The 22,985-nt window shown below is 48.7% G+C and overlaps 1 protein-coding gene across 6 annotated transcripts in view; it reads right to left on the bottom strand.

Annotated features, from left to right (window-relative positions):
* Positions 1 to 22,985, bottom strand: part of Ena (ENAH actin regulator enabled) — a 119,934-nt gene that overhangs the window by 19,074 nt on the left and 77,875 nt on the right. For 4 of the 6 annotated variants that reach the window (XM_077680401.1, XM_077680400.1, XM_077680403.1 and 1 more), the window contains 5 exons: positions 10,571 to 10,736; positions 8,010 to 8,181; positions 6,326 to 6,449; positions 6,073 to 6,113; positions 1,973 to 2,382 (listed from right to left, as the gene is read on the bottom strand). In XM_077680401.1, coding sequence (XP_077536527.1) covers positions 1,973 to 2,382; positions 6,073 to 6,113; positions 6,326 to 6,449; positions 8,010 to 8,181; positions 10,571 to 10,736 — 913 coding nt within the window. Of the gene's footprint in view, positions 1 to 1,972; positions 2,383 to 6,072; positions 6,114 to 6,325; positions 6,450 to 8,009; positions 8,182 to 10,570; positions 10,737 to 11,784; positions 11,989 to 15,812; positions 15,925 to 22,985 lie in introns of those variants that run through there. The other 2 variants (XM_077680404.1, XM_077680402.1) reach the window with 2 other exon arrangements.

The raw sequence follows: 22,985 nt of genomic DNA, 5'->3' as shown, positions 1-22,985 counted from the left end.
AAGGTCACACCCAGTCGCCAGATATCTGTTCCGCCGAGGACAGCGCTTCAAACCGGCCTTACACTGCCAGCTGTTCGCCTTCCAGTTTCGTTTTCATGCGAGGGTATATCCGGGTGTCTAATGTTGCTGCTTAGTTGAACTGTATATTCGGACGGAGTCTCTGATAAGTTTTTGTACTGTTTCATTTGAAAAATGTTAGGTGGCGCTGCAATAGAGGAGGCTCGTTGTGCTGATCTTTTTTAGCGCGCGACTGCTACTCGGCCAAAGATCGCAGGGGACGATTCTAGCTCATCGTACCTCATTTTTGCGAGCAAGGCTACAATTGCGAGTAAGAAGATGATAATAAAGCTCAGCTTTATGTTTTGAGAGATAACTGACCGTGAACGACAACAAACATCAGCCACGGCGTTCCGTTTTCAACTTCATGCATGTTTTTTTCTGCATCGCGTGCTTGTCCCAAATATTGTGCTCGCTGTAAATGCAAAGTCAGCCATTGACAAGATGTTTTTACGTTATGTGGGGGCAAATTGGTGCCTCTGATAACGTCAAACCGCCAGATTTATTCCAAGGAACCACCCAAAATTGCACAGTTTGAATTAGAGGTTGGGCTTCACCGCATGACACGAGCACCGTGCGTGCTAACATTTTTTTTTATATCTGAAAAACTGTTCCGCGCAAGTCGACATTTTTTTTAGGGTGTGTTTTTGAAATGTTTCCCTGCAAAATTTATATTCTAATTTTTTTCTACTACCGGTGGTTTGATATACACAACTCCTTTTTTATCATTTTTTTCGACAACTTGACAAAACTTTTGATTTTGATATTTTTTTTCACAACTATGATATATGAAAACCTTTAAAAAACTGGTGTTATTGGAAAGGCCGTTAAATAATCTGCATTTTGTGCTCCTGCAATTAGTGCCTAAATAATTTTTTAGCAGAAAAAAAAAATGTTTTCTTGGACCCCCCAAAATTGGTCAATTTTCTGCGGTAGCGAAAGAGTTAAGGAAGGTTTGTGAAGCGCGAAGTGGGCTTTTCTCATTCTGGTCCTTTTCCGACACTTACGAAAGGCTTCCTTATGGCATAAGGTAAGTATGCTTTCTGAATACGGGGGTTAGCAAAGGGGATTCAATAGTATGATGGCCAAAAGCCTTTTTTTTAGCAGAGCGAGAAGGGGGCAGACGTGGCTCTCTACGAAACTTAATTTCCACACGTAAAGTAATTTGACGATGAGATGAGGCCGGTGTGCCAAAATCTGACATAGTTGAAGTACAATAATAAAACAAACGCCAATTTAGGACCTAAAGTGCGACTTAAAGAAAATTGAAACAAAATAGTACAGCTGCGGTGCATTTTTTTCCTGGGGGCCACTCAGTCTATATAAAGTGGTATTGGAGCAAGCCAGATGGTTTGTGATGCAGAATGCACGAGCTGAAATGGTCAGTGGGATGGAAGAATGGACAACCACAACTCCACTTTAAACCGCCACAACAACACTTGAAACCCCCCCCCTCTGTCATGTCATTGAAATCTCCTTGGCAACCAGACCTCCAAATTTCCTATTCCATTGCCACATTATGCCCCGGATGCATCATTCTTTTCCATATAAGACACAGGAGTGAAAGTGCATCATACCATCTAATCGTTTGCTTTGGACACTGGTGACACTGTTCTGACTTCTGACACACTTCCAAAGAGGCCCGCCATTCGATCTTCATGGCTTGGAGCTAGAGTCGTCGATTCCTATTTTAATGGCCCGGGATCGAGTCCTTGCAATCTTGCATCTTTTTTTTTTTCCCACCAAGTTGCCAAATTTTTGTGTAAAATAGCTAATCAACTCCGGTACTTATTTTCTGTAAACAGCAGTGGTTCAGTATTGTGTAGCCTATCGCGGCGTTTTAATTTATGCTTTGCGCTGTGCAGGAAGGAGTGTTCCAGTTCAGTAGACACAATGGAAAGCCCCGCAGACCCACCTTGTTGGAGCTCTTCTTGAGCTTGGCGTTGGCCAGGGCTGCCGTGAGTGACATGGGCGCTCCGTCCCCGTCCTGCCCCTGGGGTCCCGGAGGGGGTGGCGGGGGAGGAGGGGGCGGGGCACCCCCACCACCCATGGCGGGTGCCGAGCCCACCGTTGTGGCAATGGCTGGGGCCGGGGGCGCATTGGGTGGCTGGGTGGTGCTCACGGCCACGCTCATGCCCGAAGTGCCCACTGGTGGCGGGGGAGGAGGGGCGCCCCCGTTGGTGCCCGGTGCGGAAGACGTCCGGTGGTGGCCCATGACGCTCGCCGGCTGGGGCTGCTGTGGCGGCTGTGGAGGGGCCGGTGCGGCAGAGGGAGGCGCCTGGGGTGGCCCGCTTGCGGGGGTGGCCGGGTGGCTGGAGCTGCCCACTGTAGGGAAGCAGAATGGGCGGGAATGGGACACGTCAAGAGAGAGAAAAGGACAGTGGTTGGTCATGCATTGCGATGAAATGGTCCACAACAGAGTGAGAACAGGAGACGAGACTAGAAGTAGGGGTCAGAGGAATGGCCAGTGGGGGGTGTTTCCGCGTCAGAACACCCCCCCCCCCCCCCGAAATTTTCTGAGCACCGCATCCCTCCCCTTCCTTTTCCTAATTTCGCCTTTTTTCTTTTGCCTATGCTACTTACACACCGAATCATTACACTGTAATATAAAAACAAAAATAACAAGGGTGTTAGTTAATTAAAGCCAAGAAATGGCTAAAATGTTGTTGGGGTGCCGGATCTCTTCCTTTTCTCCTTTTCCTTTTGTTACCGGCGGCTTATAACTCCCCCTGAAAAATATTTGTGGCTACACCACTGGTAGGGGTAGACCACCAACTCGATGGAGGGATGAGATCAGAAAATTCGGGGACAAAGAACTGGTTCAGGCAGAGCAGGGCAGGAGTAATTAGTAGTAGTCAATGGGGAGGCCTTCATCCGGCAAGGGACCTAGGATGGTGATGGGCCACTGGTGCTAGCGTGAAGAGCTGCAACAGCACAGTCCACGCTTTTCATGGCCTTTACTCTTAAGAGACACAAACTGTGTGCGTGTGTGTGTGTGTGTGTGTGTGTGTGTGCCAAAGTAATATTTGTGGCTGCTTTGCACAAGTTGAACCCGAAATCCGTTCTTCATCATTCAACAGAAGTCTATAGCCTCAGTTAATCGGTAATGGATGGCAGGCAAGAGAACCCCAAGCCCCTTTCACACCCACCACAACAACTACCTCAATGGCATCCCACTGGTGTACAGTGCATTGCTGTGGTACCCCTTCCCTCTAAATTATGGTTTCTACTCATTTTGTGATTAGTACCAACTTTGTTCATACACAGGTTACGCACTTATTACTGGCTATCACCTAAATTTAGTCCTGCAGAGTTACTAGTGTTCTGCAATTACCAACATCAGCAAGTCAGTGAGGCAGATGGCACACACACACACAAAAAAAAATAAATACCTGCCCTCTTTCGAATACACTCTTTTTGTCAAAAAGTCCTTAAGTAGGTTGGAAAAACCCCGAACATGGCCAACACATTCTAGACCTTTTTCCGGTAAGGTTATAAGATGAAGTTTACACCTCAGTTTAGTGCCTCTATAAGTGTCACAACTAGGGGTGTGCAAACACTCGAATATTCGAACACGAATCAAATAGTACTCCTGCGAAAAATTCGATTTGCGAGTTTATTCCAGTAAAACCTGGTTACAAGAGACACTCAAGGGAACCAAAAAATGTGTTTCTTGTAACCAAGGTCTCTTGTATGCAGTGTTGCTAATATGGCGAACATAAGAAAACCAGCCAAACCGCTTTCATTCAAATGTCTCTTACAACCAAGTGTCTCTTGTAACGGGGTTTTACTGTATTCGATTTTTAAAAAAGTTGAGCAGATTTTCCAAATGTGCCTGCAAACGCACTGCTCCTGCAGCGTCTTCTCATTTTATGTCTGCCGTTTCTGAAGCTTGCCATCTACTCGGCAAGCTTCATTCAGCCCAATAGAAGTGTAAATTTTATTGTGCAGAACAGAGTAACTTGCGATTGCGTCATTGAGACCACCGTCGACCCATACTGTCTACTCTGGCTGCTATCTTGAATTCTGCAGCTGGATGTTTACATGTTAGGGCAGCTTCCGGTAAAGCAATTGCGCGAACTTTGCCTCTGCTTTTGTTCTCCTGACCACATCTCTGTTAATTAAGAAACAAAAAGAGGTTCTGACATTTTCTTGCATGGAGTTGGTGTATGCTTACTTACTGCATGTTTTTTTTTTTATTTTTATGTTCTAGACCACAGGGGACAAAGCGACACGATAGTTTTACGACCTTTACAACCCCGTCGTTGAACTGACAAAGTGCAAGCCATCTCCCCGTCGCTTATCCATGATGTTCGACGGGCTTTTTGAAGGCCAGCCTCATTGTGTTCCCTGATCATAGTACGGCCAGCGCTGGCTTGTCTACAGAAACAGTAGTGCAAGCCTTTCTTCTGCAACATATCGTTCACGCTCACCATGTGCTTCTGGAGAAGTACACCCTTTGTAGAAAATTTCTAGGCCAAATGTAAGCCTTGTGGACCACACAGAAATCAAAGAATAAGCTTCACCTTTGAATGCGACAAAATTATTTTGTGACAGTGAGAAAGAAAGGCATTTCCTCTGGCTTTTCGGCATAAAAATGTTTCAGGTTCGCTTGTACAATCAATTCTTGGCGGCCTGCTCACTTTCGGCTTGGCTTAGAAAATTTCGGCAAAGGCTGTACCTCATCGTGGTTTGCGTTGTGGTTGTGCTGTGTTTTCGCGTCATAGTAAGTCCTTGCTTTGGAGTTATGATGCGCTGTCTAGTTGTTGCCCATGACTGCAGTGCAGCAACTCTAGTGCAAGTTGCTCTTGGAATGCATTTGTGCTCGCTGCGGATTCCCGAAGTACCGCCGCATAGTGGTTCGGAAACTGGACTGCTGCGAATGAGTTGGAAAGTGCGTTCTTCGAGTTGTAAAAAAAAAAGAGTCAGGACTCTCAAACATGCCAAGAAGCTTGCGTTTCTGTCCAAAAACCTGTGAAAAATCTGGGCTTGTGCAGAAATATTTGATACTCGATTCAATATTCAGCTTTTTTTCCAAATTTGATTTGATACGATACGAAACGATACGATTTACGATTTGATACGATACGATACGATTCAGTATTCGCCCACCACTAGTTGCACCCCTAGTTGACACATGGTGCTGCTACACTTTTGCTAACGGTTGTGCGAAGGTGCCAAAAAGGACACCTGTAATCTAAAGGAGTGAGGGCGGTAACCACAGCTAATGAAAACACAAGGCCAAGAGACCATCACTTGCGAATTGAGTCTCGCAGAAGCACAACAACCCATAGAAGACAAGGGGCTAACCGGACCCAACAGCTTGCAACAGGAAAAGCGTTGAATGACTTCTGGAGTTTCATAAATTTAAGCTCGTTAAGGCCGTTTATCAGCATTACGTCAGTTCAGAAATTCTGACAAGTTACTGTGCTCAACGTACCCTGCTAACTCATTTGACCTTCTGTCCCCTTGATAATTTTTTCCCTTGCAAATTAAGAAGCAGAAGCTTTGTGTCACTGCAACAAAAACTTTTGAAAATGTGGTTCTGAGCCCCTTATTGAGCCAGATGTGATAAGAAGCTCATGCAATTGCTGCTGTCAAACTATGTCATTCTTACAAATCTGAAATTCTCATCAGGATGTGTTTGAGGCCGCAAATTAAATCTTCACCATTTCGCCAATTTTGTTGACAGTGTCCCAAGACCTCGTATTTTCCTGTCAATTCTCCAGAAAACTTGCCACGTGGGAATTCTTTTGATGCCATAACAATTTTCTCCATTAAAAATAAAATAAAATAAAGGAGTTCCAAACGAATGTCCAAAGTTCTTTTCATTCTAGCTAATAAACTAAAGCATGCATTCATGTGCAATACATAAGAGAAGTGAATGGTGCCAAAGTAATTGCCGTAATTTCCGCAATCGCAGGAGCTTGCAAGGCTAGCGGCCAAGCTCTGCCAAAACAGCTCGCCAAGAACACAAACCGAAGGAAGCAGCACGAATGATGCCGCACAACTCACCGGAATTTGTGGCCATGTAGTGGACAGACTGCTGATTTTGCCTGCATAGAAAGGGTAGGGGGATTACAGGCATGGAACAAAGGCAAAGATTGACCCGGAAATGTACCCGGAAAAGGCATTCGTCTTGGTGGTCAAAGCGCTCGCGAAACAGTGACGAAAGATGCGCCCCGTCATCTTGCTTCCTTCGTCCCTGTTTTGCGAGCACTTTCACCACCAAGACCAAGGTCAGGGAAGAAGAACGTGATGCACGCACCAGTTGTTTCGCTGGTGTTCCCCATCATCCTGTGTTGCGACGGCGCTGATGGACTGGTAGATGGGCTGCGACGCGTGCTGGGGCACGGGGGGCGGGGCCTGTTGAACCCTCGGTATTGTCGAACCTGTCAGTGGGAAATAATGAATGGTGCATAACAACGCTCAGTCTGCGTTCTATGCTACAAGAAGAGAAACTAGGGAGAGGCAAAAAAAACCAACGGAGAGAGGCGTCAGTGGGTCGTTAATACCCGTCTATTATGACATAAGCTCTCACGTGCAGGTATTCTCCTAGCTGAGAGAGACACCGAAAAAAGGCTCGGCTGCTTCCTCAGTCTTCGCATCTCAATTGCGAAGGTGGTCGAAGTTCTTTCCGCAAAAAGTCTGAACACACAGCTAAAGGCACCACCTAGCGTTAAAACTGTAAAACTAATGAAAATCTTCCTTTGGCGTAGCTGTCACTGTGCTCTTGATGAGGGGCAAGAGCACATCACCTGGTCTTCGCATATATGTATGCCCAGGTACTGTGGGCATAATGTGCCTAGCTGCGGGGTAGCAAACCACCCCAGCTAGCTTCGTTAGAGACGTTGAGCGCCATTGTGAGCTCGACGGTCCCTTGTGGGCCTAAGTGGGGTTCAGGGTGTTCCCCCTACGCCCGGAACTGACCCATCCAAAATGCCCCAATGGTTCATGCTCCCGGCTGATTTCCTCTGTGTGTGTGTGTGTGTGTGTGTGTGTGTGTGTGTGTGTGTGTGTGTGTGTGTGTGTGTGTGTGTGTGTGTGTGTGTGTGTTTGGGGAGGGGGGGCAAGCTTCATCGCACACGCTTTCATCATGAATGCAAGTTCCCTCGAAATCTCCGTTTCCCATACTATAGAATAATGAGAGCATTCCCATACACTTTCAGGGAAAAGGAAGAACTGGCAACACTTCGACAACAAAGCAAGAAGCTAGCATGTTTTCCAGCACACAGAGCAGTTCCCAAGGCAACTAAGCGAGCACCAGATATGTCTAGCCTTTTTTGACGCATTTGAGATTCTATGGAGGCAATGTGACGGTCAGCTGGAAGGTTTACGTTGTTCACACTTTATGCATTCACTGCTAGCACCCAGACGGCCATCTGCGAATTCTACGAATGGCAGAAGAAGTTGTAAATGCAAACTGTCCTGGCTGATCAAGAATTAAGAGGCCTCCCTAGCGTGCCTGCCATCATCCTCTCGCCCTTGCCTGTACTACCTGTTGGAGCAGTGCCATACAATCACAGTTTTCCGTAAATGCCACGTGATGGCACTACTGACATCACGTTGGCCAAGCAAAGAGGATGTCTAGCAGGAACGCACTTGGCTGTTCACCCAACTGCTGCTTCTGTAATTACCACGCTGAAATTACCCATTCAGGCCAGAGTACATGTCTAACCCACATTTCCAACTTGAAGATCACAATGCACTTCTACTCTCTTCGCCACATAGGGAGTGTTAACTAATGTCTTCTCATTAATATGTCTTGATGTGGACCTCTAAAATTCCGAGTCCCCCTCTGCTTTAATGCCACCTTTGCAGGGCTCATGACCAGCAGGCTGTCGCAGCAAGAGTGAGTTATTCGACAGCAACCCGTTGAAGGGTCTTTGCCAGACGATCAAGTGGTGTGGGGGAGACAGACTGTGCTGCCCCACGGAGAGCAGACCACTCACTGTTCTGGTTGAGCATTTCGATGGCCCGCAGCATGGCCACGGCAAAGTTGTCGGCGTCATCCTTGCTGCTGAAGTTGAGGCCGTACACGGTGCGGTTGTCACGCCACTGGTGGAAGGTGCCCGTCGCCTGGCTGTACTTGAGGCCCTTGAGGATGGCACAGTTGATCACCACCTGCGAAGGAAGGGGCGCGGTGAACGTTAATCCATTACCAGGCCAGGGACATCCGCCAGCTCTCTCACTTTCCCGAGAACGTCAATGGACAGGCAAAGGTGGGCAGCATTTGCAAGAGAACCACGAAGCAAAGTTCAAATCAGCATTTTGCACCACCTGTCCCACTATCCATGAATGCCTGCCTCAACTGAGAGGGGAGGAATGGGGGATTTACAGGAGACCACAATGACGTCAAATGTTCAATCCATTCCACTCACTGGGTAGTTGTACTGTCACAATGGGTTGCACTAGCCAAATAATTTCACAATGAAAACTGGCCACAGCTCGGCAGTTTTGTCTTGTGCCTTTTTTTCTTTTTCTTTTTGCACCTTTTCTTGCCAAGGAATACTGCCATGCAAAGCAAAGCATGGCGACAATACTGCCATGCATGCAAGGAGGGGGGGAGAACTACTATTGCAAAAGCTATAGGAGGAGGCGGGCTTACAGGAAAGAGAAAAGTAGAAACTGGTGTGGGCTTGGCATACAATGGCAGTCTACATTTCTTTTAGCTTGCGTCAAAGAACTAACACTTTTGAAAGACTAGACGGATGTGCACTGTTCAAATGATGGTTTAATGGATGTATGAAGTTCAAACGTGAAGTTAGGATTCACCTCTAGTTAGGTGCTCCCTCTTTCAGAGACACTGGCCTATTATATGCACAGATGGGGTAACATAAACCACTTAGAGGTACACAAATGTGCCGCAAGAGAAATAATAAAGCGCCATGGAAAGATAATACAACTTCACTTTATTCGAAAGGATGACCCAGATTTTCATTAAAAATGGCATAAGTGCTATATTTCAATCAAGCAAATGCCTACGATGTGGGTAGGTGTGGAGAGTTTGGTTTTGCGCTTGGTGTCAGTTTTTTTTTTCTCACCTACAAATTGTTTTTTATGAAAGAATAACTTTGGGCTTACACCCCCTTTTATTTATTTTTTATTGGCTGTTAACCTGCCATAGCTTGGCTGGAGCAGGTTTTGTTCCCCACCTTCTTTGTTGTTTTCCTTAGGGGGAACATGGAATAAATAAAGGATTAAAGGCAAGCGGGCTACAAAACGAGAAAAAACATAGGGGTCTGCTCAGAATAGTATTTCGCACCTGACATCATATAAACAATGTGTGATAAGCTGTTGCTGACAAAAGCAACTACCAATATAAAACAGTATATAGTGGGCTAGCAGTCAGAACTCATTATGGAAAGAATTTAAAACCGTATTCTTGTGGTGATGAGACAACAAAAATGGCTGCAGTGCAAAAACCTGCCGCAAATAAACATTATACACACAGAAACAATAAGCGTACCAAGGATGTTGCTCCAAGTTGACCTGAAAGAGTGCAGGAGCATTTTAAATCTAAAAGAAAAAAAAAATTTAACGAATCCCATCTCCAGTTTCCCAGAAAAAGCTCTCTAGGTCCAAGTGGGCTTCAGTTAGACAACTGTAGCCATTTTCATCCCATAAAGAAATAAGAATTCCATGGCTATGCCACACCTGAGACTGTCTGTGGCTTCCCTTCCACCAAGTGCTTGAAAAGGCCAAGATATAATGTCCCATTACAGTGAAGGAAGCGGGAAACTTGAAATCCACTTCACGCAATCATCTCGCAATGAGAAAGCAATATTTCTAGTTGAACAATACGAGAGGCATGAGCTGCCTGTTCTTTCGCTTAGGAGCGAAATTTTATGCTGTCCTTGCGGTCTAACAAAACGGGAAAATGATATTTGAGGTCCACTGCAGGATGAAGTCCTCTCCCCTAGTTTATTTACCTCCAAGAAAAGAAAATATCACTGGGCCAATACAAAGACATAGAAACTGTCCTGCAAATAGCCCCACAGAGTGCCAAAAAAAAGGAAATGCTGAAGTTCAGAGAATTGTCTACTGATGTGTAGCATTCTTATGCCACTTGTGTAGAGTGTGAGAACGTTCTTTACATCCAAATAAGACTTCGAGTAGCAAAAGACATTGCACTAATTTATTCCTTTTAAGTTTTATTTTGTTTGTTTCCCCAACGATGTAAATTTATACCATTAGAGCAAAAAAGGTGCCGTTACTTCCCCAATTATTTGTCCCCCCCCCGAAGATGCAAGGCGTACTGCAGAGTTAGTCCGTTTTCGCTATGTATATTGGTATTTGCAACGTTTCCTTGCAAACCTTTTTAGTTTAGTCCAGTCTTGGATGGAGATGTACAAGATACCTTTTTTTTTTCGGATCATTTTGCAAGAGTTTGTTCTTCTTATTCTTTTGGTTTCTCAAAAATTCTGCCCGACCAATCATCTCCACTTACGCTATTTCACGCTTACAGGCGTTACGTTACAAAGAGCGCCAGAGAGAGAAAGAGCTGGGCCACCTCGTGGTCGTGCAGCTTGCGGCCGACGATGCGGAAGGTGCCGTTGACAGTGTGCTGGTAGATGTGCACCTTGGAGAGGCCGCTCGAGGTGCCGCTCGGCACCCACTTCTTGTTGTGGTCGTCGTACACCAGCACGGCCGCGCGCGCCGAAGCCACGGACTGCTCACTGCATAGACCATTGAGGAGGAGGAGGAGGAGGTCAGCAAGGTATAGCTTCACTGCACAGCTCTCCGAGATATAACGTGCGGTCCACGGAAAGAGAGAGAGAGAGAGAAATAACATTTATTGAAAGAGCTCCCCCTTATGGGGCGGTGGCGGCTGCCCACAGGGCAGCAGCTGGGCAGGAGCTACCTGGAGGCCTCGGGAGGTGACTAGCACCTGGTCCGAAACCTCAGGTGTAAAAGCTTCCACAGCGGTTCCTCCCACCATGCATGTTGTAGACAGCGCAGACAGGCGACGAATAAAGAAACGCTACGCTGTATTTTTCTGCCAATCTTTAAACCCTGACAGCGGCGAGCATCGCATAAAAGCGCGGGTTGGCCGGTGGAGACCAGAGTTATGCAGAGGAGCACTGGATCAACCTATAAGAGGAATTGTAGTGTGGCCAGCTGGAAAACCCTTTACCGAGCGCTGCAGCCACTTTGCCAGGCACGTTTTGCGGGAGAGCTAACATCGCCGAGAAAGGGGACGGACGGACGGACGCGCACACGCACAAGACAAGTGAACCACGTCGATACAGTTTCATCAGTACTAACCAATGGTTTTGTACAGCGCTTGAAACAGCGCGCACGTGCGATTATTGATGAGGTGATAGCGTTGAAGCCCGAGAGCGCGTTAAAGTTGCGCATACTTGCGATGATTTGAAAGCACCGCAGAGTGTACACGGTATACCAAAACACGGAGAAGTCACATGGCGCGCTGTGCGCGTTTCCGAGCTTTAATTTGTCCCTTGCTTTCGGCTGGTATATATGAAAGCACAGCAGAAAGACAAGGGAAATAATAAAATATAAAAGTTAACACCCGAACCATTTCAAACAGCGATTGACCGAGCTAGTCAGTGCCGACTAGTACAGACGGGGGAAACTATGGGACAAAGGAAACCTAACGCAGTTCGACACACTCGCTAAGTCAACGACAAAATAAGGAAAAAAAAAAAAAACGAACAAACAAACAAAGCAAAACAAAGCCCGCCCCAAAACTTGTCGGAACCTCACCACGGGTCCAATACGATGACGTCGTTCTTGGAGACCTGAAAGTTCTTCCGCATCTCGCGCACCCTCGAAGTCATCTTTCAAATCCGGCTCCAGACACAACAAAGTTTACCCTGACTCAAGCTTCTCCACCGCGGGCAACCCCCACCACCGGCACCGCAAATCGACACCGCATCAACAAGACACCGCCGCCGGTGACATCCACGTAGATAGACAACAAATACCGCTCGATACACCCGACGAGAAGCGGCAGCACGCGCAACAAACACGTGCCGACGTCCATAAACTGACAGTTCCTCCCCGCTGAGGCAGACGAGAGAGATAGCCTCTCCTCGGACGCGCTAATTAACCAATTAGGAAGCGGCAGTCGCGTCACGGTATACGCCACCAGCGAGCAGCCTTGACTCAAGGGCGAGCGGATCGCGCTGCGACGATGAGCGCCAATCTTGCGGAGTCAGCACTGTTCCACGTACACCGATACTCTCGCAGAAGGCGGTTGAGCGAAACGGAGTCATGCGGGCGAGATGTGCGCGGCATTCTAATCGCAGAGGCTGCAAGCCCGAGACGTAACCGCGGCCAGACTGCTGCCAGCGAGTTGCAACTAACTATATACTCGAGGAGGCCAACTCCGGCCGCGTCAAAGCGCGCCACAACGGCGGTGCATTCTTGCGAGCCACAAGCGCGGAAGGAAGGGGAGCATAAACGTCAGATTCGGTTACCTTCCAAAACAAAGACCCCTTTCAGGGAACGTATGGCGCGTAACTCACTTGCCCTTGGGCAGAGCGTGGCTTCTGGCCAACCAGAACGGACAATCGCCCGTTTCTGTTTCGGTGGAAGAAATGGTCCCATAATATCCACTGTACTTGTGGTATGAAATTCTCACCGCAGCGAGAGAGTTAGGGCCTCGGTTTGAGGACTGCACATCAAGTATTTACACTCTTCCCCAATCACTTGCTTCGGAGTAAGAGGAGTAAAAGAGGAATTGATAAGACGAGTAAAATTTTGTCTCATGATCATCATCATCAGCCTGCTCATGTCCACTGCAGGACGAAGGCCTCTCCCATTGACCTCCAACCGCTCCTGTCCTGCGCGGCTCGAGTCCATCGTTTACCCCCGAAATTCCGTATTTCACCCCTCCAACGTATTACTGGCCTTCCCCTTCTACTAGACCCGTCTCTTGGTACCCACTGTGTTACCCTAATTGTCCCCCCCTGTCGTCGGTTCGTCTCAATACTTGGCCAGCCCAAGTCCATTTCTTTTTATTTACTTGTACGTTGATATCGTCAGCTCTAGTTGTGTCATTCCTAACATTATTCATTCCATGGTCAGTTGAGCCGACCTAAGTTTGCTTTCCAGTTGTTTAGTAAGGCGCCAAGTTTCAGCTCCGTATGCCATAAGCGGCAGTATTCACTGGTTGTAGATTTTTATTTTCAGTAACGGCGGTAGTTTACTTTTCATTATTTGGGAGTGCTCGCCCAGTGCTCCCCAGCCCATACCTATTCTGAGCCGGATTTCTCTCTCGTGTTTGGGGTCAGCACCAATCATCTGTCCGAAGTAGTTATATTTTACTTCTATTGTTTCGTTTCCTAATCTGAAGAGGACGTTTTTGGCATGTTTATTCCTCATCACTTTAGATTTATTAATGTTTACTTCTAGCCCCAGGGCCGTTCTTTCTGACCGTAGCCCATCAAGCATTGTTTGTAGGTATTTTGCAGTCTCACTCAGCAAGACGATGTCGTCCGCAAATTACAATGCAAGCTTAATTTTCCGGCAACCCATTCATAGTCATTCACCGTGACTTACAGACGTATCCAGGCCTACACGCGTAATTTTTAGCTTGCTAAGTACAGAAGTAGGCGTGTCACAAAGTACGCTCCCGGTCGGTCCTCTTTGCTTTATGGCGTAGCGAACGCGGGTATGTTCCGACCTGACGTTAGGCCTAACGGTATACGCTTCCAGCTATTGACGTCCACGGTACCTGCAGCTCTGCGTGCTACAAGGCTTGACGTTGCGGCTACTGAACGTAAAGCCTCACACAGGCCTAACAATAGCGACTGCCCCAGGTTGTTAGTGACAGTAACGGGAAAAGGATGGCGCGATTGCCGTCCTCGCCACGCCCAGCTTCGCGCGCACACCGCTGCCTCATCCATAGGCGCAGCAGTCACCAGAGGCCCAGGCCGCTATAGTAGCGCTCACAATGCCGGCATATATCCTTGCGGAATTGGGCACTATAACTTTCGCCCACAGTACATCGTACGGAAACGAAAACGGACGGAGTTCTCAGGTGTGTCCCCAATGCTAAGTGAGAGAGATAGACTATTTGCGGTCAGGCTAAGACCTAGTGGCGCTCTTGGTCGACGAGGGCCGCCGACGCCGACCACACCCGCCAGTTGGGAGGAGGAGGGTAAATAGGGGACTGTAGGGCGGCGGAACAGGAGGAAAGGATGTGCTACTTTGTTGACGAAAACCTCAATCGGCATTTCTGTAGAACGGCTCTAAGCTGCGTGAGTTGGTACACTTTATGTGTTACACGGCAGTTATAGCAGCATTGTAGCGTCATGCTTATTCGTCCAAGCTCCTTTCAACACTCAAAATTTCGAACTGTCAAGTTAGGTGACTCCACTGATGACAATTTGCCGTTTTGGGCGTGCGGAAGCCACGTGGAGTCGCTGGAGACGCCATCGTATACAAATACAGTTGAACCTCAGTATAATAAACACTGATTAGCTAATTATCGCCTATAGCGAATAAATACAGACTGGTTAATCACGCTTAATTTCAATGACACTTATTTTTTTCTGACGAAACTGAAACCGGGAGAGCCGCGCGATGTCGGATACAACGAAGAAATATTTGACCAGGAGGTTGCGAAACTAATTGAAAAAAAAAAAAACCGTAGTCCTAAAGTGCAGAAGTATACAGGCTCCTTTGTTCGTGGCACTGTGGAAAACATCATCCTGCTCAGTGCTGCGAGTATCCACTGCAGACGAAGATCCTTCATCAAATCAATAAGGACGCAGTCCTGTTTTGTCAAGTGAGCTCTGTTCTGTTGTAATTTCACGTACTGATGATTCGGTTCATTGATCTCAGTATGCAACAAGGAGAAAGGTAACAAGGTAAGGGTTACCTTGTGTATAGTGGGTTCGAAGCCTAAAAAAAAGATGCATTTTTTGTATGAAGTATCTTTGTGTTAAGTATTGTCGTATTTTGTACAGCATTGTCGATTTGTTACAGCCGATTGTTTCCTCTACTGTTATAACGAATATCGGTTATAACGAACTAACCTGCTGTCCCAATACCACTTCGTTACAACGAGGTTCGACTAAACGAATTACGTAAAGCCGCGATTACGAAGATTGTGATCATGTCCTCGTGGCACTGCTCATGTAGTTCTTTTGGTGGCAGCCTTCAGTTAGTGAGATATATTATCGGTATGCATAGAAGAGCGGCAGATATAATACTGTGGACGGATTATGGCAGAGGGGGGTGTTGAAAGTGAATAACGATCTTGCTTATCTGAGCAATCAGCCTCCTCAGATCTGTCAAACCTCCGGTCAGTCGACAGCGATGTATGCAATTGTAACAAGAAATGAAACCTAAGTGAGTCACCAATGAACACTCACAAAGCAAAATAAAAAAAAAGCGAAGAGCTATAGAATATATTACTTTTCGAAAACATTTTTGTTACTGCGCTATCGGTACTAGCTGCGCAAAATCCCGTCGGCGCTGCCGACAGGAGGTGTCAGAATGGTAAAGTGTGTGTGTGTGTGTGTGTGGGGGGGGGGGGGGGGGGGAAGCAGTGCTGGAGGTGGTGAAGTGCTTTCTGCCTGTCAACCGAAACTTGTCACTCAAATGGAATCACAATGCTACCCCAGAGCCCCTCACCGCATCAATCAGAATGATCACCCGAGAATTTCTTCCCCCCAAACAAACAGACTTTCCGCTTACGAATAGCGGCTGGTTACAAAAAAAGATTTAAAATTAAAACAAGCGGCAAAAATGAAGGTCAGTAATAAAGCCGAGGCTCATACCGTCGGGACGTCATCCGGCCGGCGGGAAGGTGTTAAAAATGACGTCGCTATAGCTGTCGGGAGAAGAATTCGCAGGTGAAACGCATGCACGCAGAAAACGTCACACGGCGACGCACCAATAACACGCGCCGAGTGACGTCAAGGCGGGCACCACGGGATGCCGTGTCACGGCGACGCGGCTCACGAGCAATCTGAATTTCAACTGCCCGCGCAAGCAAAACCGAGGCGTGCAGCATCAACGGTGTTGCAGAGCGCCGGAAGGCACGACGCGGAGGCCCAAAGACGTGGAAAACAATAACAAAGCAGGTGCTAGTCCACTCGCTCATTTTACGCTCCCTTTGCGAATTCGTTTCTAATATTACAGCCCTTTCTTCTAGCTTTTTCCCTGCGGCACGAAATTGCCCGAAGCGGCAGGCAGCAGGGGTACCCAACGAGGCTATAGGCTTGAAACACGGGCTAAGATAATCGGGCAATCCCAGGCGTTGGTAACAAAACAAAAAACGAATCACGAAGTATAGTTTGTGGCAATACTTATATACGTATCTATGACATTACGAAAGGGATTAAACGCTGTGATGACGGAATCACATAAATCGCCAGTGCACAGCAAAAAAGAAAGAAAAAGAAGAAAAACCGAAACAATGAACTTCCAGCTGCAGTGAAATATTCCGACGTGCGTTTTTCGTTGCATTTTTTACGCTAGCGAAAAGTTTCCTAGAAGCAAGGTTTCATATAGTTTACCACTTCAATATGAAAAATCGAAGCCCCTCCGTCTAACGACGACGACGGTTGAAAACGCGAAGCTTTATTGCGAGCGAAAATCAAATGTCAAAGTCAAAGTCAAGTGCCAAAGTCCAAGCGTCCACGATCAAAGTGCAAATCGCCTGCGAGTCAAAGTCTAAACTCAGACGAAAGTAAACGAATCCCCCACGAAACTCGGTGAGCGCCCCCCGCCCCCTCCACCCATCGTCTTCGTCTAAAATCCAAACTTCCCAAGTCCAGAGTCCACAGGCAAAACGCCCGTGCAACGAACCCAAAGTAAATGTTCAGTGACCCGAGTACGATGATGGCGTAATCGGACAGACGTCAGCTTCACGACGCGAGGGACTGCGGTTCGATTCCGACCGCAGAAAGCTGTTTTTTAAAGCGAAGCTGTTAGCCTCTCGGTGGACGGAAAATTTCGCGTCGTAAACAAAAAACCCAGGCAGGACCCAGAAGTTCTCGCTCGAGGAGCCGAGCGCACGCGTCAGGCTAAAGGCAGGACCCAGCATTTGCCGCCAGAGATGCCCACCGCAATCTTTCTTGGCAATCAGGCATACACCATAGAGTTCAGTATGCGTTAAAAAAAAAACACAAAGCAAGCACCTAAACGGCACAATAGATGACGAGGCACCTGTGAACAATGGAAACTATATACTCTACTCGGCTACCTTTAAAACAAGCGTAATTGAACACAAGCATCCGCTGCCACTTCCGTTAGCCGAGTGATACCATATTTTTCGTCGTGAATTGGCGATCGATTTGCTACGTATTCGCCCACGCTGCTTTGTGAAACAACTTCAACTATGCGCCTCCCCTATCACACCCCATCATTCTATACCTCTCACACAGCCCCATCGCAGTCTCTGAACGCTTAGCTTTGAGTTTGGCACCAACTTGCATAGGGTGCACGTTTTACGCCTCGAATTTGCTAACGCTACAAGCATTAGCAAATGCCCCCCCCCCCCCCCCCCCCCCCCCCCCCCCCCTTCCATCGATGGCACCGTGGTTTGTTTGTGTCAGTTAACAAGTATGAGTGCGTGATGTGCGTGTGGCCAATTCTAAGCCTGCATAAGGCCACCTCTACGGATCTGGCATGTTTATCGGCACGAGGATTTTCTATTTTAGGTTTAATAACATGTAATTTATTATCTATTTCTTTATCCCAAGGCTACCCGCCGCGGTGGCTCAGTGGCTAAGGCGTTGCGCTGCTGAGCACAAGGTCGCGGGTTCGATTCCCGGCCGCGGCGGCCGCTTTTCTGATGGAGGCGAAAAGCAAAAACGCCCGTGTGTACGAGATTTCGGCGCACGATAAAGATCCCCAGGTGGTCAAAATTAATCCGGAGCCCTCCACTACGGCGCGCCTCATCGCCTGCGTTGCGTCGGCGCGTTAAACCCCACAATCAATCAATTTATCCCAAGGCTAAAAGACCTTGCGACAGGCAGCATATAAATAAAATGGAGGAACTCGCATCACGGTCGCAACCCGCTCCGTTGGACAAAGTTGCGCTATGCTTCTCCAACCACGCTATCAGAAACAACCTCACAACGCCAACTCCCCTACGATGACTATCGGGTCATCATATATTCACCGAGCCGTTCAATTAACAATCGAAGCTCGAACCGCTGAACTCGAACAGTTCGGTAGCTCGCGACGCCAAACTGTGGATGTTCGGCATTACAATACGACCCACGTTTTATGACCGGCATCCCCTGCTGAGTCAATTCGTGTCGAATCATCGCGTGACTCAAACGCATGGCGAAGCGGTACCGTAAGGGGTTAAAAAACGCGAGGTCAATGAAACACGGCTCAGTAAACATATGCAGGCCCGTATAAAGCTGCAAGGCTTTTCACCGTGGCATCTAGATGGTCAACTGGACAACGCGATTACGCCAAGCAAGGCTTGAAACAAATCCACAAACAAAACAAATAACCCGCCGCGGTGGCTCAGTGGCTAAGGCGTTGCGCTGCTGAGCACGAGGTCGCGGGCTCGATTCCCGGCCGCGGCGGCCGCTTTTATGATGGAGGCGAAAAGCAAAAACGCCCGTGTGTACGAGATTTCGGCGCACGTTAAAGATCCCCAGGTGGTCAAAATTAATCCGGAGCCCTCCACTACGGCGCGCCTCATCGCCTGCGTTGCGTCGGCGCGTTAAACCCTACAATCAATCAATCAATCAATCAATCAATCAATCAATCAATCAATCAATCAATCAATCAATCAATCAATCAATCAATCAATCAATCAATCAACAAAACAAATAAACAAACACTAAACCACACTGCCTTCTGCTCGCTAGAGTGCACGACGATCGGCACCTATCGTTGAATCGTAATGACAGGGTAGACTGAACCGTACAGACTGAGCTACCGTTGAGTGGCCGTTGACCACGAGATAGTTGCCCTGACCGTGATTCATCGCCCGCTCACTCAACAACGCCACCTCCAAAACCGCTGCGTCACCATACGGCCCGTGCTCTGCAAGCCAGACGGGTGTAATTGCGCGGTCTCCTCCAGACACGTCTTAGCCGTAGCCACGGCGGCGTGTCGCGACACATCCAAAGCTCACCGAGAGAGCAGCCCAATCGATGGCGAACTTCATTAGGGACTCGCGCTCGCCAAGGCGTGTCCCCGGCGTCTCTCTCATTAGGATGCGAGCAGTTCCGACCCGGCGCGCCCCCGACTGGGAGGATGTATACGCGTAGAGAGATAAACACCGATACACGCACGCTCAGTGAGTCACGGGGATGCGGCCGCGCATACGGCCAGCCACGCGGTTGCCGATTGTATTCGCGCATACAGCGACGCTGCGGCAAGCGGTTTAAAATGCAGGGCCATTTGCGCTCTTTCGGGTGTCAGTGTAAGGCGCTCAGCGGGAGCTGCCTGCAGGAATCGCTGCAACTGCATCAAGACCACGCTCGCACGAATATATTCTGAGCAGAGAGAGAGAGAGAGAGAGAGAGAGAGAGAGATGCTTCATGGAAAGGGAAAGGAGAAGTTGACTCAGCCGATAACTGCTCCTCGGTTTGAGAGCACCTCAATCAAGACAGTCTGAGAAAGACAGTTGCTTTATTGGAAGAGAAACGAAAGTCGACTCATCCGATAAGTGCCTCTCGGGTTGAGGGCACCTCAATCAAGACTGAGTCTAGGAGGGGGATAGATAGGAAATAGGGTGGACAGAAAAAACGATAGAAAGGGAGAATGAGATAAAAGAGAATGGAAATGGAGAACGAAGATCTAACGTTACGTCAACCATCGCTGCGTAAATTAAATCTGACAGCCTTAACCGCACCAACCCCGCCCCCTCTCCCCGCAGTCTCGTAATGCATTACGGGCCAAACGCGAGAATGAGGTTGGAGTGACGAGCCTTCTATCCATTGATGGTATTCACTAAAAAGTTTAGCTGTCAATTTCTTCGCTTGGCAACACTGGAAACGGCCACGGACATGGCCGAAGCGGTACGGAAATGGCGCGGTTGTGCCCCTGCGCCCGCACGCCGCAGAAAAAGAAACACCGTCGTGCGTCATCTGCCCCGTTTCAACCCGATTCTCAACCATGGTGTCAACAGAGATGTCACTAATCACACTCGCATTGAAGTAAAGGCATTACTTTGCGTTGGGTGGGCTCGAGTTTGGAACGTCCAACACACATCGTGTGCGTAGCAGGGATAAGTACCGCCATCCCGCGGAGCCCGACGTAACCAGTGACGGCCCGTACATGGTTGCCTGCATGCGAGCCTCGCCAGTGAATACAACCTATACCCCAACCCACAGCGCCTCGCCCTAGCTGCGTTTAGTTAGATATCCATCAATGCTAGCGCACTAGGCGGTAGGTCCTGCCAGACAACCTTCTGGGTCGGGAACAAGACGGCGCTTTATTTTGTCGACAAGAGCACATCGGATTGTAACGCGCCAAACACGCGTGACATCACTTACTAGTTGGAGAGGAGAGACTTGATCCTGCCTTGAAGGAAGTTGTCAAACGAAGACGGCATGGTCATTCAGTCGCGCCTAAGCGGAACAACCCGGACGGCACGCGCGGCGGGACACCCGCGAGGAGACCCCGCAGATCTTCCAGGGGCCCGGTGTGCGCCGGCAGCAGCTGGGCAGCTTTCCTCGGGTCAATTTTTCATTCTCGCCGACGGCCTCAAGCAGCCCGTTGGACAACAGCGGCCGAGTCCGACATCGCGGTGAAAATTTTGGGCGGGGACCTCCGACGTGAAGTCACGGAAGACCCCGGCGGAAAAGCGGCCGCAGAGCCGCGAGCCTCTCTCCGAATCTTGAAGACGTCGCCATATTGGACCGTGGCGCCGACCATGGCGCATGACCCACCGGGTGGACAGATAAGGACGAAGAGCACGCACAAGAAAACCACCGCCAATCCGCGGAACGGGTACGTGCCGCACACGGCTGAGAGAGGTTTGGCTGGGTACCGCGGCAATCGCTGCATCGCAGTGCCACCGATGATCGCGTCCCCGCGGGGGCACCGCTAATGGCCGCGCTCCTAATCGCGCTATACGGCAATGATTGTATCCACGTTTCGCCTGCAATCTTCCACGGGGGAATCCATGTACCGGCTATTTGCGCTGGAATGTATACCATGGAGTTAATCGGAAGGGCCGATGGGGTCACTGAACAGGCCTCCTCCTCTTGCAAGTCCACTTCTGTAGGTGTTAGCGCCGGCGTCATGCTTGTGCAGACTAATGTAGAGGTGTAACTGACCCAGAGTGACCTTAGGATGTTTCCTCACTCCCATGCATCTTAATGTCTTGTTATGAAATTGATGAGCACAGTCCTCCGGCAGGTTTTGTAGGCAGAACCAGTGGGGGCTGTTGGTGCACGTGAACAGAGTTTGTCCTGTATACCGACGTATACGTCCGGTGTAAAGATGTAGCACTTGCCGGTGGTCTGTCCCGACTTTTAGTTTCGATCTTGTTATTACGACTATGATGGACAAATTGGCATTCAAATGTCGCGCTCGTGACCTACCCGCAGGTATTTTGACGTGTCTTTCCCGATTGCGCCAGCCATATAAGCGTTGTGAGATTTTATACCTGAAGGCTGATACGTTGCCTACGCTCGGCGATAAAAAAAACAAATTCTGTATCGGCTGTAGCGTCAGGGGAGGACTGTTTTTGTGAATATGTGCCCGTCCCTGATGCAAAGTGCCAATTTCGGTACATTCGTGTTCTCTTTCCGCCCCTACACCGCGGAATCGTTGCCGCCATGAATGGTTCGCACAGTTCCCTTCCTCACCACCGCCACCATCATCGCTGGAGCGCAAGGCAACGGTAACCCTTTGGTCCTAAAATAAAAATTATGCTACGCCGAGCCCGACTATACCTCTCCCGCACGAACAAGCCTCATACGACGCCAGTCTGCGTGTTAGGCAAACTCTCGAAGGATACCGAGAATGGTCAAAATCCGTTTCACGCGGCAACGCGCTCTGCCACACTGGTCCGGTGACGAGACTGACGTCAGTGGCCCCTGCCAAGCGCGCTCAACTGTAAAAAAAATTGAAGCAATTCCACTCAGCGTGAAATCTGTAGCAAGTGTAGAGCAGTGATTCACCATAATGGGTTGTGGTGCCGTTCTCGTTCTCCGCTCCTCGCTACCACCCCTCTCTGTCTATCTTACAGGTTATCAATGCCATTCAATTTTCCCGCCTCCGCTGTGCTCACGCGCCTTTTTTTGGGACAGCTAGCATCCCTTTCTTTATCCTTTGTCTCTTCTGCCTAGAACAGCACGAGCGGGAGCTCTGGTTTTCTTTTTTTTGTTGTTTTCTGCGACATTTTGAACGCGTTTTTTTGAACGCGTCGTTTTTTTTCTTTCGGTGGCCACTTTTTTGTTGTAGTAATATGTATTTATTAATCCTAATTACACTCCTTGTCTTGATCTTTGTCATCGCCGGAGGGGGAGATGGGGGAATGGTGTTGGAGGATGGGAAGGGAAGGGGGGGGGGGGGGGGGGCAGTGAGTGTCCCGACTAAACGTGGTCCTGTATGGCGGCTTCTCCAACATATACAAGAAGAGAGCCGAGGACAGTCTTCCTGTGTTCTGTAGACCCTTCGGGATGGGTCCTCTCCCGCAGCGTTTCTGGCCTGACTTGAGGAGGAATGAGCGCGGTTTCTCTGCTCCTTCAAGGCAGGGCAGCTCCATAGCAGATGGTCAAGGTCAGCGACTTGTTGGCTGTCAGCTGATCCGCACTGTTTGCAGATACCGTCGCCGGGGTGTAGACGAAAGCGTGCCGTGATGTGCGCCTTTGTGGCAGTGTTCGTCCGAATGCGTCGGAGTGTGAGCGTTGGCCTCTGGTTATTAACGGATGGGATATGGTCATCCTCTTCAGGTAGACGAAGTATTACTCTCGTAAAAATCAACCGCATGAGCATTCCTAACTAAATGGACGCGGAGACTGCTG

This window comes from Haemaphysalis longicornis, unplaced genomic scaffold (genome assembly GCF_048455015.1).
Source record: "Haemaphysalis longicornis isolate Haplotype H1 unplaced genomic scaffold, Haemaphysalis longicornis Haplotype H1 scaffold_8, whole genome shotgun sequence".
In the NCBI taxonomy this organism is placed as follows: domain Eukaryota; kingdom Metazoa; phylum Arthropoda; class Arachnida; order Ixodida; family Ixodidae; genus Haemaphysalis; species Haemaphysalis longicornis.
Note: the sequence above shows the minus strand (reverse complement) of the source record. Positions and strands in the feature narration are given on the sequence as shown.